General features: G+C 47.8%; 1 protein-coding gene across 1 annotated transcript in view; it reads left to right on the plus strand.

Moving 5' to 3' along the window:
* The window catches only part of Cog7 (component of oligomeric golgi complex 7), a 62,334-nt gene that overhangs the window by 33,747 nt on the left and 14,327 nt on the right, over window positions 1-14,260 (plus strand). The window contains exons 10-13 of the mRNA XM_047533347.1: window positions 2,900-3,016; window positions 5,477-5,542; window positions 8,977-9,163; window positions 10,688-10,828. Coding sequence (XP_047389303.1) covers window positions 2,900-3,016; window positions 5,477-5,542; window positions 8,977-9,163; window positions 10,688-10,828 — 511 coding nt within the window. The remainder of the gene's footprint in view (window positions 1-2,899; window positions 3,017-5,476; window positions 5,543-8,976; window positions 9,164-10,687; window positions 10,829-14,260) is intronic.

Raw genomic sequence — 14,260 nt, forward strand, 5'->3', positions numbered from 1 at the left:
CCAAGGGCTCTTGAGCCAGAGCACTCGGTCACTGCCAGGGCTGTCAGCACCTCTGCAGGGCAGCGCAGTGTCGGCATCGAGGACTGGAGCTGTGTCCGGATGGGCCAGATGTGTTCCCAGAAAGAGAAGCAGCAGCAGCAAATTTAATCAAATCAAGTTTTAGCTTTCTCTGCCACCATCAGGGTTTTGTGAAAGATTTTTTTTTTTTTTTTTTTGTGATGCTGGGGATTGAACCCAAGGCCTCGTGCATGCGAGGCAAACACTCTACCAACTGAGCTATATCCCCAGCCCAGATTTTCTTGATCTAAGAATTTTATTATGAAATAGTTAAAAAAAAAAAAAAAAAAAAAAAAAAAAAAAATTAGAAATAATTCCCCCTGAAATGTGAAAAGACATAAAAATGTGAAAGTCTTCTTCCCTTCCTACCCACTTTTTAGTCTTTTTCATTAGTAACCAGTTTTGACATTTTGCTTTTAGTTTTCTGATTCTTCCCTGTAAACTTTAAGGAAAAAAAATTTTTAATAAACTTTAACTGTTATCTCCACAAGAAAGGTGAGTCTTGAGATTTCTCAAGGCTGTTTTTCTAATTCCTGTTCCTCTGAGCTTTTGCTAGTAGACTTTTACTTTTAGTTCTTCTGTTCATTATTTTGTTTACTTTGTTTTTAAAAATAGTACATGTCCATATTAAAAATCCAAACTCTATACAAGGATGTATGGTGAACTCAGGTCACCTCCTCTAGGAGGGAAGTTCTGGGAGTTACTAAAATAGCCGATGTTTATACTGTTAGGAAAATCAGGTTGAAGCTGACTTGAGCAGGGTTCAGATGGGACGTTGCTCAGTGGTGAGGAGGGCTTGGGTAGGGCATTTGGAAGGCAGGCGAAGGAGGGTGGAGCGGATTGGTCTGGCTTGCACTAGAGGGGAACTGCAGAACACAGCGGACCCTGTGGCTGCTGAATGGGGGGCTCCGCAGCTGTGCTGGGTGGGAGGTCCTGGAGTTGAACCAGCCTTCAGGCCCTGGCACTTACTGGTTGGGCTCCTGGGCACGTCATCGCTCTTCTCTGAGTCTTAATGTCTTCCTTCTGAGTAAATTGATGGTAATAATACCTTCTTTTCATCGTGGTTTTGAATATTAAGCAAAGCATGTGATTAAAACCCCTAACACAGCGACTCTCACCTGTAGACACTTGGAAGTGTGTACAGTGAGAGAGAATTGGAGAATTTGAAGACAAAAAAATGTGACAAAGGCTACCCTCTCCTCAGAGACTTCATGATCGACCCATTTCGAGTTCTGGGTGGAAGGATAATGAGATGTCCTGCTTGCTCACCCCCCCAGGGGACGCTGTCATGGGGGCTTCTGCCGAGCGTGGGCCTGTGGATGGCGTTTTCTTCTTGTGCCTGCTTGTCACGGTGCAGGGTGGTGGCACAGTTGTCTCACCTCCCACAGCTGAAGTCGGATGTTTTGGACCTTGCCCTGGATTTGCCCTTGAGGCCTCTGCCCTGCTAATTCCCCCAGGAGGAAGGTGCCCTCCCTGGAACGAGGGCGTGTGGCTTTCTGCTTTGAAGCCTGAAGGCCCCTGTGGAGGGAGCAGCGGTGTCATTTGCAGCGGGGAACGTGGTCTGAGGCGGTTTCTTCCTCGTGGTTCTTTTTAATTTATTTTAAAATATTTTTTAGTTGTAGATGGACACGTGCCTTTATTTATTTATTTATTTTTATGCGGTGCTGAGGATGGAACCCAGCGCCTCCCCCTTGCTAGGCACACGCTCTACACTCAGCCCCAGCCCCAGCCCCGACTTGGTTCTCTGAAGGGCCTTTCTCTCCACTACGCAAAGGTAATTTTCAGGCCCTGGGTCATCATGTTCTACTGTCCTCACTCGGAGCTTTTGCTTTAGAGGGGAGAGAGGTAAGGCTTCTTGAGATGCACCCAAAGTGACAAGTTTTGGTTTCCAGAGGACATGACCCCCACTTCATCCTTGTCACCACACCCTCCCAAGGACATGCACTGATTTGTTCATGTTCCAAGAAGTGTACGTCCTTAGAGACACCCCATCCCACAACTGTCATCTTATGCTCTCCAGAGAATGTGTATTACTCCATACTTCATTTTATCACCATAACAACTCCGTGAGGTGATACAGAAGACATCACGGAGGCACTTTCCAGCGCTGCAGGGAAGTCTGTCCTTCCTTCAGGAACCATTTTCGGTGTTTCCTTGATGCCCAGCCCAGGGCTGGTTCCTCCGTCCAGCGGCACAGTCCCTGTCACACAGACCTATAGTCACCACAGCAGCACACGTTAAGCAAACATGCTCGAAATAAGTTGTTTCACTGTAGCGTGGAAGGTGCCATGAAAGAAAGATGTATGTGCAGCGAGAGCCGACGGCGGCCTGTGAGGGAGGGTCTTCTGGCTTTGAACCCACCTTTACCGTCCTGTGCTGATGAAGTGGGGCCCTTGCCTGCTGTGGAGTTTAATCTGCCTGCCACGGCCGCTGCATCTAAATGCAGGGGATACCCGGACGTCAGCGGCTGCCTTGCAGTGCCCTAGGTCACATTCGGTTATTACAGGAGACCCATGTGTTTCAAAGTAGTTCTTCCAATTTGCTTCCCAAGAAGTGCATCTGTTAGGACGAGGGGAAATTCACCAGCATTGCCTCCCACCTGACTGGTCGTTGGAGTCAACTTGGTGACTGTCACCTTCCTTTTCACCCTGAGCGTCTCTCATAGCTGCTCTGCCAGGTGGTTAGGACTTTCTGTGGTCAGAGGCTGATGAGTGAGCCCCTCCCATGGCGGGAGCCTCTACAGACGTCCTCCAGGTGATCAGCAATTTGTCCAAAGCTGTACATTGCAGGCGTCCTTGGAGTCGGAACTTACTCACCCCTGTCGTTTTCCCCTGCCCTCTAGGTACGTGTCTGATTTCACCAATGCCCTCCAGTCCATACGAAAGAAATGCAAACTGGACGATATTCCTCCCAACTCCCTTTTTCAAGAGGATTGGACAGCTTTTCAGAACTCCATTAGGTAACATGGGGATTGCCATCTAAGCCTGGGTCTAATGTAGTAAGCATGATTGTCCATAAAGTGGTATATAGAGACAATGAATGTGTTATAAGCGTTCATTTTTCTCTTTCACTGCCTTTTTTTTTTTCCATGTTACTGGAATCGAACCCAGGAGTGCCCTACATCCCCAACCCTTTTAATTTTATTTTGAGATGGAGTCTTGCTAAGTCACCCAGGTGACCTCCTGCTTTGGCCTCCTGAGTAGTTGGGATCACAGACAGGGCCACCACACCCAGCTTTTCAACTGCCTTTTTAAAAAAGCTAGTACTCTAGGTTCTGCAAACAAATCAAGAAATAAAAACCAAACCAAACCAACCAACAACAGTAACAAAACACCAGGAAGACTCCGCCGCTCATAAGATAAAGTTCCTTAGGAAAGCTTCATCCTCTCTTTTTCTGAGGGGGTATTGGCGGTTGAACCCAGGGACCCTCTACCACTGAGCCACCTCCCCAGCTCTTTTTATTTTTTAGTTTGAGAAGGGTCTCACTAAGTTGCCCAGGCTGGCCTGGAACTTAAATCCTCCTGCCTCAGCCTCCTGAGTCACTGGAATTACAGGTGTTTGCCACTGTGCCCAGCTCCGTCTTGTTTAATGACTTAAATTTTTTATGTTTGGTGTGAGGTTTTTTCCTGTAGCCAATAGCTTTTGCAGACCCGAAATGATTTGTTGCTTCTATTTTAGAGGATGAACAGTGATCCTGCCCCTGGATCTAGGAACCATAGCATTTACTGGTACAACATTGTCTGTCCTGAAAGGGTCACACAAAAGTTCTGTGAAAGGCATCAAGGTGACCTTCTCAAACCATTGTCAGTGGCCAGATCCTGGGTAGCCCGTGTGACCTGTGGGCCACTGAGTAGGCACCCTGTTGCTCCAAGCCCTTAGGACTGGTGGGAGTACAGTCAGCAGTGACCTGGGAAGGTTTGGCCCTGGACATGTCTAGCTGGAGAGTACAGACTGCTGGTCCATGGCTAATTTGCCCTGCAGACATGTTTTTTGATCAAACCATTTAAATTGGATTAGTCGCCAACATTTGCAAACCAGATTTAACATCACCCAGATTTCTAATGTCGTCTTCAAAATTGGAAGGAAGCTTTGGTGTTACCGTGCCTGCATTGTCTCAGTGTTGCACTGGAGGCGGCAGCCGAGGTCCCTATTAGACTGGCGTGTGTTCTCCCTAGTGCTAAGCTTCTCTGCTCCCAAGTGGCCCAACAACTTACTGTTAGGCTCAGATAAAAAGACATCTAGAAGTTCTTTAAAGCCGTTCCTCGTGGCTGTATGTTCTTCACCTGGCCCAGTTCACCCACTTACATTTCTTGCCTGATCCCCGGCCCAAGTACTGGTGACACGTGTAGTTTGCAATGCAGTGACCCCTGCCAGAGCACAGCCAGACCCACTGAAGGCTGTCAGGAGAGATCCAGGACCACCCCGGACCATTTTGGATCATCACCTCATGGACTCTGTTTTGGACTTTTATTTTATATTTTAAATATTTCTTAGTTGTCAGTGGACCTTTATTTACTTATTTATACGTGGTGCCGAGAATCAAACCCAGTGTCGCACATGCCAGGCAAGCGCTCTCCCACTGAGCTACAACCCCAGCCGACTTTTAATTTTTAATGAAATGTAATGTTCTAGATGCTAACTGTGTCCCCTGTCATCTGTGGTGGCTTGGCCTACTGGGAAATATTCTGCTCAAGTTTGTTCTGTTGCACCTGAGGCGAGTGGAATATTTTACTTTCTCATAAATCTTTCTTATGATGGAATGCCTTGATACCCTGGTGATGATAGGTGCTTTTAGAGAAAGTTAAAAGTTAACTAGACTTAAGATATTTTTAATCCTTGGATTTGTCCTGACATTATGAGTTTGCTGTTGAAGGACTCTAGCTGAAGTTTGAGGCCTGGCATAAAATTACTTAAAAATTAAAGGATTATGAAATACAGACAGGATGGTCACTCAGGCTTATCTCTGAGAAACAAATGGATTAATCTTCATCTGCCTTTCATGTGATCAGAGGGAGAGAGAGACTTCTAGTATCAAAACAGTTTTCTATGTCTTAAAAATAGGCATCTAACAAATTTTAAATAATACATTTGAATTTTTAAATTATATGGAATATTTCCAACCCATTTTCTCAAAGACAAAGCCCAATATTTTTGGAATGTAAAAGCACTTGGATAGAATTGTGATTCATAACTGAGATGCTAGTGAAATGGAAGGTATTGGAAGGGACCAGCCTGTACCCTTTACATTAATTATTAATTAACGAAATGGCTCAGGTGGGCCAGCGAATGCCTAGCAACTTCACCTGAGCACAGCTCCACCAAAAGGAGTGAATAGTTAGGATCTTTATGAATGAGACGGTGTTTGTCTGGTAAATGGTGGCATTCTAGGTGCTTGGACTTGAGTGCTTTTTGTCCTTAGGATCATAGCCACCTGTGGAGAGCTCCTGCGGCAGTGTGGGGACTTTGAGCAGCAGCTCGCCAACAGGTAGGAGTGGGTGTCACTGTCGGGCAGGCCCTGGGGATCTTGGTGGGAGGAGCTCGATCCAGTAGACACTGCAGCAAGGCAGCATATGGTCAAATCTGAAAGCTCATGAACTGTCTGTCCCTAGACATGAGGTGTCATTATTGTCATCATTAAACATTTATTGAGCACCTATAAAGGGCAAGGCTGTTCTACTGGCAATAGTCACATGGATTTAGTTAGCTGTGGAGGTCTCAGCCTAAAGGAGGAAACAGTACATGTTGTTTCCAAATTATGTCTGGGCTGGGCGCTCACTGATTGTTTGTCAAGTCAGTTATTGGGCTCAGAATAATTTCCCCATAGCCAGTGTTACAGTGGTGAGTAAGGACCCTGGACCATCCCATAAAGCAGGGCACCCAGACAGTCTCCCAGGGCCTGCAGTAAAGTCCAGTGCTGCCCATGTGTGTTTAAGGAGAATTGTGGGGCCTCCTCTAGGAAGAGCCCCGTCTATCCCCGCTCCTCGGTGCCGCTAGGTCTTTCACTTGACCCAGGATGGCCCCACTGGGCCGTTCTTCCCTCCAAAGGGCGCCAACTTCCCACATTTCCTTCTTTCTTCGGGCTCAATCCCTCATTGCCTTGCACGGCTGTTTTCTCTCACCCCTTGGAGTGGAGGGGAGGATAGCTGTGTCCTACCTGAGGGCCTAGCAGCAGCCCTTGACCCTCCTCTTAGAGGACGCTTCACTGTCCTGAAGTCACCTCTGGGTGATGGGAGGTTCTGGTGCCAAGTGAAATGTAAACTGAGGCTCTGTGGGAGCCGGATGGGAGGTGGGCATGGCCGCTGCGAAAGGTCAGAGTGGCCTTGGGACTTCCACTCCGTTGGCCGTGTCTTGTCACAGCCCTTGGCCTTCCTTCATTTCTGAGCCCATGGACAGCCCGTGGTGGACAGCAGGAGAGGGGAGCAGCTATCATTGTTGATAAGCCCCAGCACAGAAATGAGGTGACTTCCTGAAGAGACTAAAACCAAAGCAGCACAGGCGTGTAATGGAAAGTGTGTAAGTGACGTAAATGAAGTCACTGGCACCCCCAGCACACACGCGCACTCGGGAGCCTGCGATGGAAGGGCTGCGTAGGTCTGGGTTGATCAGCGGACTCTAGGAGGAGGTGAAAATTTACACTTCCATAGTTAAAATAAATGCATGTAGCACATTATTTTCTTAATTATAATTTGTCATTGCAAAACTCCAAATAGTACTCAAGTGCATGAAATAAAAACTGAAAATCTACTCACCTAAAAATCCTACTCTCCAGAAAACACTATTAATAATCCGCCCACTTTTTTTTTTTTTTTGCTATTTGAACCCAGAGCCTTATGCATACTAGGCAAGCAGTCTAACCACTGAGCTATATCCCCAGCCCTCCTCTCCCCTACCCCCCAAATTTTAAGACAGTGTCTTACTAAGTTGCCCAGGTTGGTCTTGAACTTGTGATCTTCCTACCTTAGCCGAGGTTATGCCTGTCTCCCCTTCCCACTTTGTAACACTTACTGAGCTCTGTCACCCATTAAGAGCTTTACATGAATTAACCAATTAATCCTCCCAGAGGCTGCAGAGTGGGTACTACTCTTATCTTCATTTTTATAGATAAAGGAATATTGAGGCATAGAATTTGGTATAGATAATAACCTTCTAGGTTAAAAAATTGTTTGCAGAAGTAGCTGTGTCCGAGAGGCACTGATTTGAACCCTGATGTCACCTGAGTCATCGGAGCCTGTGAGTGTCCCCAGTGTCTGCCCTTATGCTGGCATTTCTTTGAGTGTGTTTATCAGCCATCTTTTTCTCATCAGGACATACAGATCTTTCTTAATCTTTCACCATCTAAAGGGTAAGGAAGGCTCTGGTTAGGAGGCGAAGGGAAGGCGATGGGTGAGGGAGGAGCCTCTCTAACTGCGTTTTGCAGCCCAGAGAGAAGCGGGAGCCTGGGCTCCACCTTGGCTAAAGAGGAGAGCAGCCTGGGTGTAGCCACGCAGCCTCTAAAGGGAGTGATGTCATCCTAGTAGCTCCAAGCCTGGAAAGGGACAGTCGCCAGCTGTGTCCCTGTCTGGGAGGCTGCACAGCATGTGTGGCATGTAAAGCTTATCTTATCTCCCCATCAATCTCCTCTTCAGAACCCACACTCCTACCAGGACCACTCCCGGGGGCAGAGCAACTGCTCAGAACACTCCTCTCTGTGGCAGTGAGAGCTGACATTGCCACCAGGCTCTTAGGATCACCTCTTTGCAGAAGGAGTCATTTGTGATTTATGGCCTGAGTGAAGTGGGGCTGGGTTGGGTGTCCCTTGAGAGATTTCCCGAGTCCTGGGCAGCTTGGGTGAGACACAGGGAGAGTGCTGCAGTTTCTCTGTGGGTTCCTGGTGTCCGCCACCCACTTTGGAACACTGTTGCAGGGGGTCCCTGGCTTATGGCTTTGCTCATGGTTTTTGACTTTATGGTGGTTTGAAAGGACTGGCCATCCAGTAAAAACCACACTGAGTCTTGAATTTTGATATTTTCTGGGCTAGTGATTTTCAGGCTATGATCTTCTCTCGTGATGCTGGCGGCAACAGTGAGGCACAGCTCCCCTTCGCCACGTGATCATGAGGGAAGACAGCCGATACTCTCCAATGTGCTGTTGTGGGCGAAGGTGTCCAGTAGGTTGGGGGTATCAGATGCTCTTTGCACTTAGGATATTTTCAACTTATGAAGGGCTGTTGGGCATAACCCCATCATAAGACCAGGGGCATCTGTATTTCCACCAGGAAAATGTCATAGTAGGACAGCTCAAATGAACAATCAGGTTTTGGGAATCCAGTATAAATGTCCAAGTTCCCAGGGCAGAGGAGTGAATAACAACTTGTGAAAAAGATATGAATTGAGGAAATAGGTGGAATTGTAGCTTTCCTTCCTCTGTGCACACTTAACCGCATTTCCCCAGCAGGCAGTTAGCATGTGTGGGACAGGTGCATCCCGTGGGTAAGAGGCATGTGGCAAGTCGTCACTCTTCTCCGGGGACCAACTCACCTGCTGCCCTGCCCAGTGGTCTCTGTGACTGTAGTGCTGGTGGCTCATCCTGGCATCTGGTCATTCCACACTGCGATGCTCATATAGCAAGAGTGGTCCACATAGAATGTACACAGTGTCCCAGATGGCAGTACCTGAGAGCTGCCCTTGGGTAGGCTGTGTGTCACTTTAGGAAGGTGGCATGGGTGTTAAGTAGGAAACAGAAACGCCTTGTTTCCACTGTGCACCTGAGGTCCAGGTCACTCCTACATGATGAAGGATGTCTTTCTGCCCTATGAGCTGGACCTTAATTCTGCTGCCTCATTAGGTGTCTTACAGTTTAGAAAGGAGCTGTCTGACTGCTCAGAGAAAACAAGCTCCGTGCAGATAGCCTGGGGCGTAATGGTTGTCACTTTCATTACAGGATTTTGTCCACAGCGGGGAAGTATCTGTCTGACTCCTACAGCCCACGGAGCCTGGCTGGTTTTCAGGATAGCATCTTGACAGACAAGAAGAGCTCTGCCAAGAACCCATGGCAGGAATATAATTACCTGCAGAAAGAGAACCCTGCCGAGTATACCAGCTTAATGGAAACGCTTTATACCCTCAAGGTACCAGGCCAGACCGGTGGCATTGTTGCAAACGAAAGCTCTTCCCTTGTCACTCGCCCTCTCTAGGTTCCAGGCTCTCTGTGTGTCCGGCCACCACTTCTCTTTCTCATTCATGTTGGGCTTTTAAGGATCTAATAACCCAGATGAGATTGAAGCCATTGAGATGCTGCCGTGGGGGCTGGATGACTCTTTATCACTGTGAAGGCCAGGTTGGAGAATGTGGCTCTGGACCGCAGCCAGAGGGGCTTGCTGTGTTTCATTCCAGAGCAGACGTGTCCGCAGGATGGGTGGAGCTGGGAGTCCCTGGCCCCCATACGGCACAGTCCCCTTTCACTGAATGGCAGATGGGACCGTATGTATAGGTAGGCTAAACCCGTAAAAGAGGACCCAAATCAGCAGTTGGAGAAGTCACTGCTTCCCCAGAGGAGGGCCAGAGAGAACCAGGAACCTGCTGTACTGTGAGTTCTACCGCAAGGAATCTGGAGGACTTGGGGGTAACCTCATGTTCCGTACTCACTATTTCTGTGAGATCTTAGTTTGCCGGCCATAAAGCTCTCTTTAACTTTGTGCTTTGCGCCTCTTGAGTTCAGAGACGGGAGAACTTCCCAGCAAATGAGATGAGTCACACAGTTTCCTGGAAGTGGCCCACAGGGTTGTAAGAGGGCAGTGGTCATCAGTTCCAGAACCCTCCCCCACCTCCCTGGTCTGGTTTGACCTCACTGTTGGCGGAGGGGCTGCTTTTCCCACACCACCAGATGCAATCTGCAGTTCTCCTGAGTAGCCTCGAGCTCTGGGGTGAACTGCACAGTGAGGCTGGGCACATCTGAGGCTCCAGTTCACGCTCCCAGGGTTTCTCTCTCTCTGCACCTTGGCCCACCAACTGGCTGCACTTGAGCTTGACAAACATGCTTCTTAAAGCAATTCTGTAAGCTCATTCATCCATGCTTCTGAGATTAGGTTAAAGCAGCTCTGTTTATCTTTATGGCTAATCTGATTCATGTCTGTTGTAATCAGTTCATTTATAATAGCAAAACTAAGGTTACATTTTCCATCTCTGTATTTTCTCAGGCTTTTGGAATTCCTTGGGACTCACAGGTTGTACGCAACCTGGCTTTCAGCCAAGTGTAATTGACCTGACCTCCCTGGGAGTCAGGGCTCTGTCCATCACTCTTGTTTATGTGTGAAGCCTCTGATCATTTTTTTTCTCCTCCTCTATCCCTGAGGGATGGTCACAGGTTATATTTTCCTTAACTGCCAATCCACAAGCTCATATTAGCCTAAATGCATCAGAATCACCTTGGGAAAGTGAATGAAGAATTTAGGTCTTAGGGCTCTAACCCTGGAAGACTGATTCAGTGTTCTGGGTGCTTCTGGGATGTTCCCCAGGGGACCTGGGCCCAACCAAGCTCTGGTACTGGTTTTACATAGAACCCCTTTCACTGTCTCAGTGATTTTCAACATGAGTAGCTGATACCTTGGTTGGATTCGGGGCCTAACGAAGTGCCTTTGATTTTCTTGTCTAAGGAAAAAGGGTCCAGTAATCACAACCTGCTGGCTGCGTCTCGGGCAGCCCTGACTCGGCTCAACCAGCAGGCTCACCAGCTGGCCTTCGATTCCGTTTTCCTGCGCATCAAACAGCAACTGCTGCTCGTTTCCAAGATGGACGTGAGTTTCCCTGTGACAGCAGTGATTTCCCCCAGGTCCTGCCTCCTCCTCCAGCACATTTAAGTATAGCCTTACCCCTCCCCACCCCCCTGCTTCAGGGGGTCCTACTTTGATTGTCCTAGGCTGCAAAGGGTCGCTTTGGCATTTCCATGGCTTATCCATGAATTTCTTTTATTTATTTACTTTTTTTTGGTGATACTGGGATTGAACCCAGGGTGCTCTATACCTGAACCACATCCCCCAGCCATTTTTTTTTTTAAATTTTATTTTGTGAGAGGGTCTCACTAAGCTGGTCGTGACCTTGCAGTCCTCCTGCTTCAACCTTCCAAGTCTCTGGCATTACAGGAGGTCCCGGGCACCTCTGTGCCTGGCCTTAGCATGAATTTCTTATCTTCATTGTCGTTACTCGGATGCTTTATTTGCAGGATGTTTTCTAGGATTGCTAAGCGTGGCTCGATTCATTTTCCCACTCAGAAAGCACAGCCTGCCTTTCCGGGGGGAAGGGAGATGGTGTGCCACTGCACAGCTCAGGCCAGCTCAGAAGGGCCCGCTGCCTCTGGAGGTGGGATTGTTTCCATGCCACAGGAGTGTCTCTGGAGAGTTGCTTCTGGAGCTTGGCCCAGGAGAGCGCCTTATCAGACCTGATCTTGTGCTTTTGAGGCGGCCTCGGAGCGCTGTGCTGCATTCCTTCCTTGATCCCGTGCTGTTGGCTGTTTCTGGAGCTGTCTCGCCATGCTGGCCTTGCACCTCTGCTCTTCCCTGGTTGTCCTGACCCCTTTCGAAGTCATCTCCTAGCAGTCACATGCTCCCCTTGCTTGGTCTTCTCCCCTAGTTGGCCCAAATCTTACGCTTTCCTTCTGCTTTATGGGATGGGCCCGCCCCTTGCTAAGTCCATTTGGATTCCACTCTTTTGGAAAGATGGAATTAGGGGCCTTTACTGCCTAGGAGGTCCTTTGAGGAGGCAGCGGGAACTTACATGGCATGATTATACCTTCTCTGCCTTCTGCCGCCTCGAGAAAGCACAGGAGCCAGGAGCCAGGGGGTCCCCTCAGGCCTTGGTCTTGTCTCAGCCCCTCTCTGGGGCTCAGTTTAACTGCATGTTCATAAGGTTCTTTCTGTGCCTGAGGTTCCGTGGTTTGCACTCTTCATAAGGTGCCAATCACGTTTTGCATTTCTAGCATTGAGGGGAAGGGTAAAACTAGAAGAAGGTAAAACTGTAGCAGAAATGGTGGCCGCTTTGCTGTGGCAAGTGTTCAGTGCCTAGGCACTGCCTGTGTGTGGCCTTGTTGCTTCAAAAGACTGAGGCTATCCATTCTTCCGTGGCCTCCACCTCCTCATCCTTAGTATGAGGTACGGTAGTTCTCACCTTGCAGATTGGTGAGGACTAATATGATAGAACTCGGCACGGTCCCAGCCCCAGAGTAGATGCTTATTAATGAGTGGTAGTTTCTTTCTTGCTTTGATTCTTTTTTTAAAAAAAAATGAACACAATATCTTTATTTTATTGCTTTCTTTTTATGTGATGCTGAGGATTGAACCCAGTGCCTCACATGTGCTAGGCAAGTGCTCTACCACTGAGCTATAACCCCAGCCCCTTGCTATGCCTTTTCTTCTTAACAAATGATTTAAGTCGCTTTTTTGAAAATAAAAATTATACATATATTCATTTTCAGAAACTCAAGGAATTTAAGAAAGTACAAAGGAATCCCTTCAAAACTGCACCGTCTAGCAATGATCTGGCAATCTGGACTTCACACATGCTCATGCACATGTTAAATGCTGGCCAGGTAGAGGCGCAGATAGATCCTTCAGAAGAAATGGAGCTATGCTACGCGTGCTGATTTTTATAGAGCAAAACACATACAATATAAGTTTTATTTGAACTTAATAGGGAAAAAAAGGAAACAAAAGAAATTATTGAACTTGGAGTCATTTTTTTTTTTTTTATCACAAAAGATATTGGCTCCTGGAAGATATCTGCACGATTAAGAAAAAAAGATGATGAGAACTTTGAAGAGACCGGAGCCCTTACTTTTTGTTAATTGTGTTTCCATTTTAGACAGATGCTGATACTGATTCACCTGCTCTGAGCCTTGAAGGGATTAGCTTTCCTTGTATCACTCATCTCCCCTCCCCCACCTCAAGATTTGGTTCCTATTATTATTTTTTATTTTCTCAAAGCTTAAGATACTGACCTTCTGCTCTGAAACTAATTCTCCCAGTTATTTGGTCCCAGTTGTGCATTTCAGCAGGTTTCTGCTTCCCACCTGTCCTCCCACCTCCACTTCTGCATTCCAGAGCCTTTATTATGATTCTCGCCTCTAGGCTTTACCACACACGACACCTGGGGCCACTGGGAAGGGACCCCGCAGCTCTGGAGGTCAGGAGTCCTCTACCAGCCAGCACACAGCACACAAAACAAAGGCAAACACTTGGGCCTGAAGGATTTGAAAATCTAACCCTGGTCCTTAGATGTTGCTTTTTAACTTTTGCTGGTAAATTGTGTTGCCCTTTTATATTTTAAGACGATAAACCAACACCGTATCCAGTTTCAGAATAGATCATTGACATTTATCTGTATTACCTGGTGACAGATGGATAGAAAAGCCTGTTTGAAGGACATTTTAAATAAACTTGAACAATTAAAAAATAACCTACCTCATTTCCCTGTCGCTCTCCTCAAGCACGCCTTTCCTGCCTGACTTCAGCCTCTCCCCGGCTCTCGCCACTGTCTTGCCCCTTGTGCAGACTTCTTTCCCACTCTTCCCTTTTCTCCTGTCGGATCCCATTCCGTGCTGCTCCTCCTGCCCCGATCCCTTGGCTGGCTGGCGGCCACGCTGGTTTTTGCCCCCACCGTAGTCCTTGCTCCTGTCCTGTCCTGTGGCACCACTGTTGGTTTAACAGGAGCCATGGTTCCTCCCCCACCCTGATGCCCACCTGGCACCCTCTCACCCTCTCTGTGCCCCTCTTTGCCAGCGAACCACCAAATGTCACTGGTCTCTGCCAGCTGTTTCCACGGCCCCTGCCTTAGTTCAGGTTCCCGCTGTACCTGAGCTGCTCTGGAGCCTTTCACCAGCTCTGCACCCCATCCTCTCCAGTCGCTGCCTCAGTCTTCACAGAGATGGCTGTGTGCTGTCTTCCCCATTCAAAGCATCCCCCTGCCTCCACTCCCCAGGGCCAGTCTGATAGTCTGTTTTTAGAGACTTTTTATGAAAAGTCTTTTTTTTAAATCTGTCATCTAAAATACAAGGACTCCAGGAACAATCACAGCACCATAATCGCCCCTGAAAAAGAAGAAAGTAGGTCATTCATATTGTCCATCAGTGTTCATACTTCTGTCTTATACATGTCACAGTTTAAGTGACTGAGGATCCAGGGTCCTGCACAGGGGGATTGACTGGCATATCTTCTGGGGTCTCTTTTCGACTGTAG

The sequence above is a fragment of the Sciurus carolinensis genome, chromosome 18 (genome assembly GCF_902686445.1).
Source record: "Sciurus carolinensis chromosome 18, mSciCar1.2, whole genome shotgun sequence".
Taxonomy (NCBI): Eukaryota; Metazoa; Chordata; class Mammalia; order Rodentia; family Sciuridae; genus Sciurus; species Sciurus carolinensis.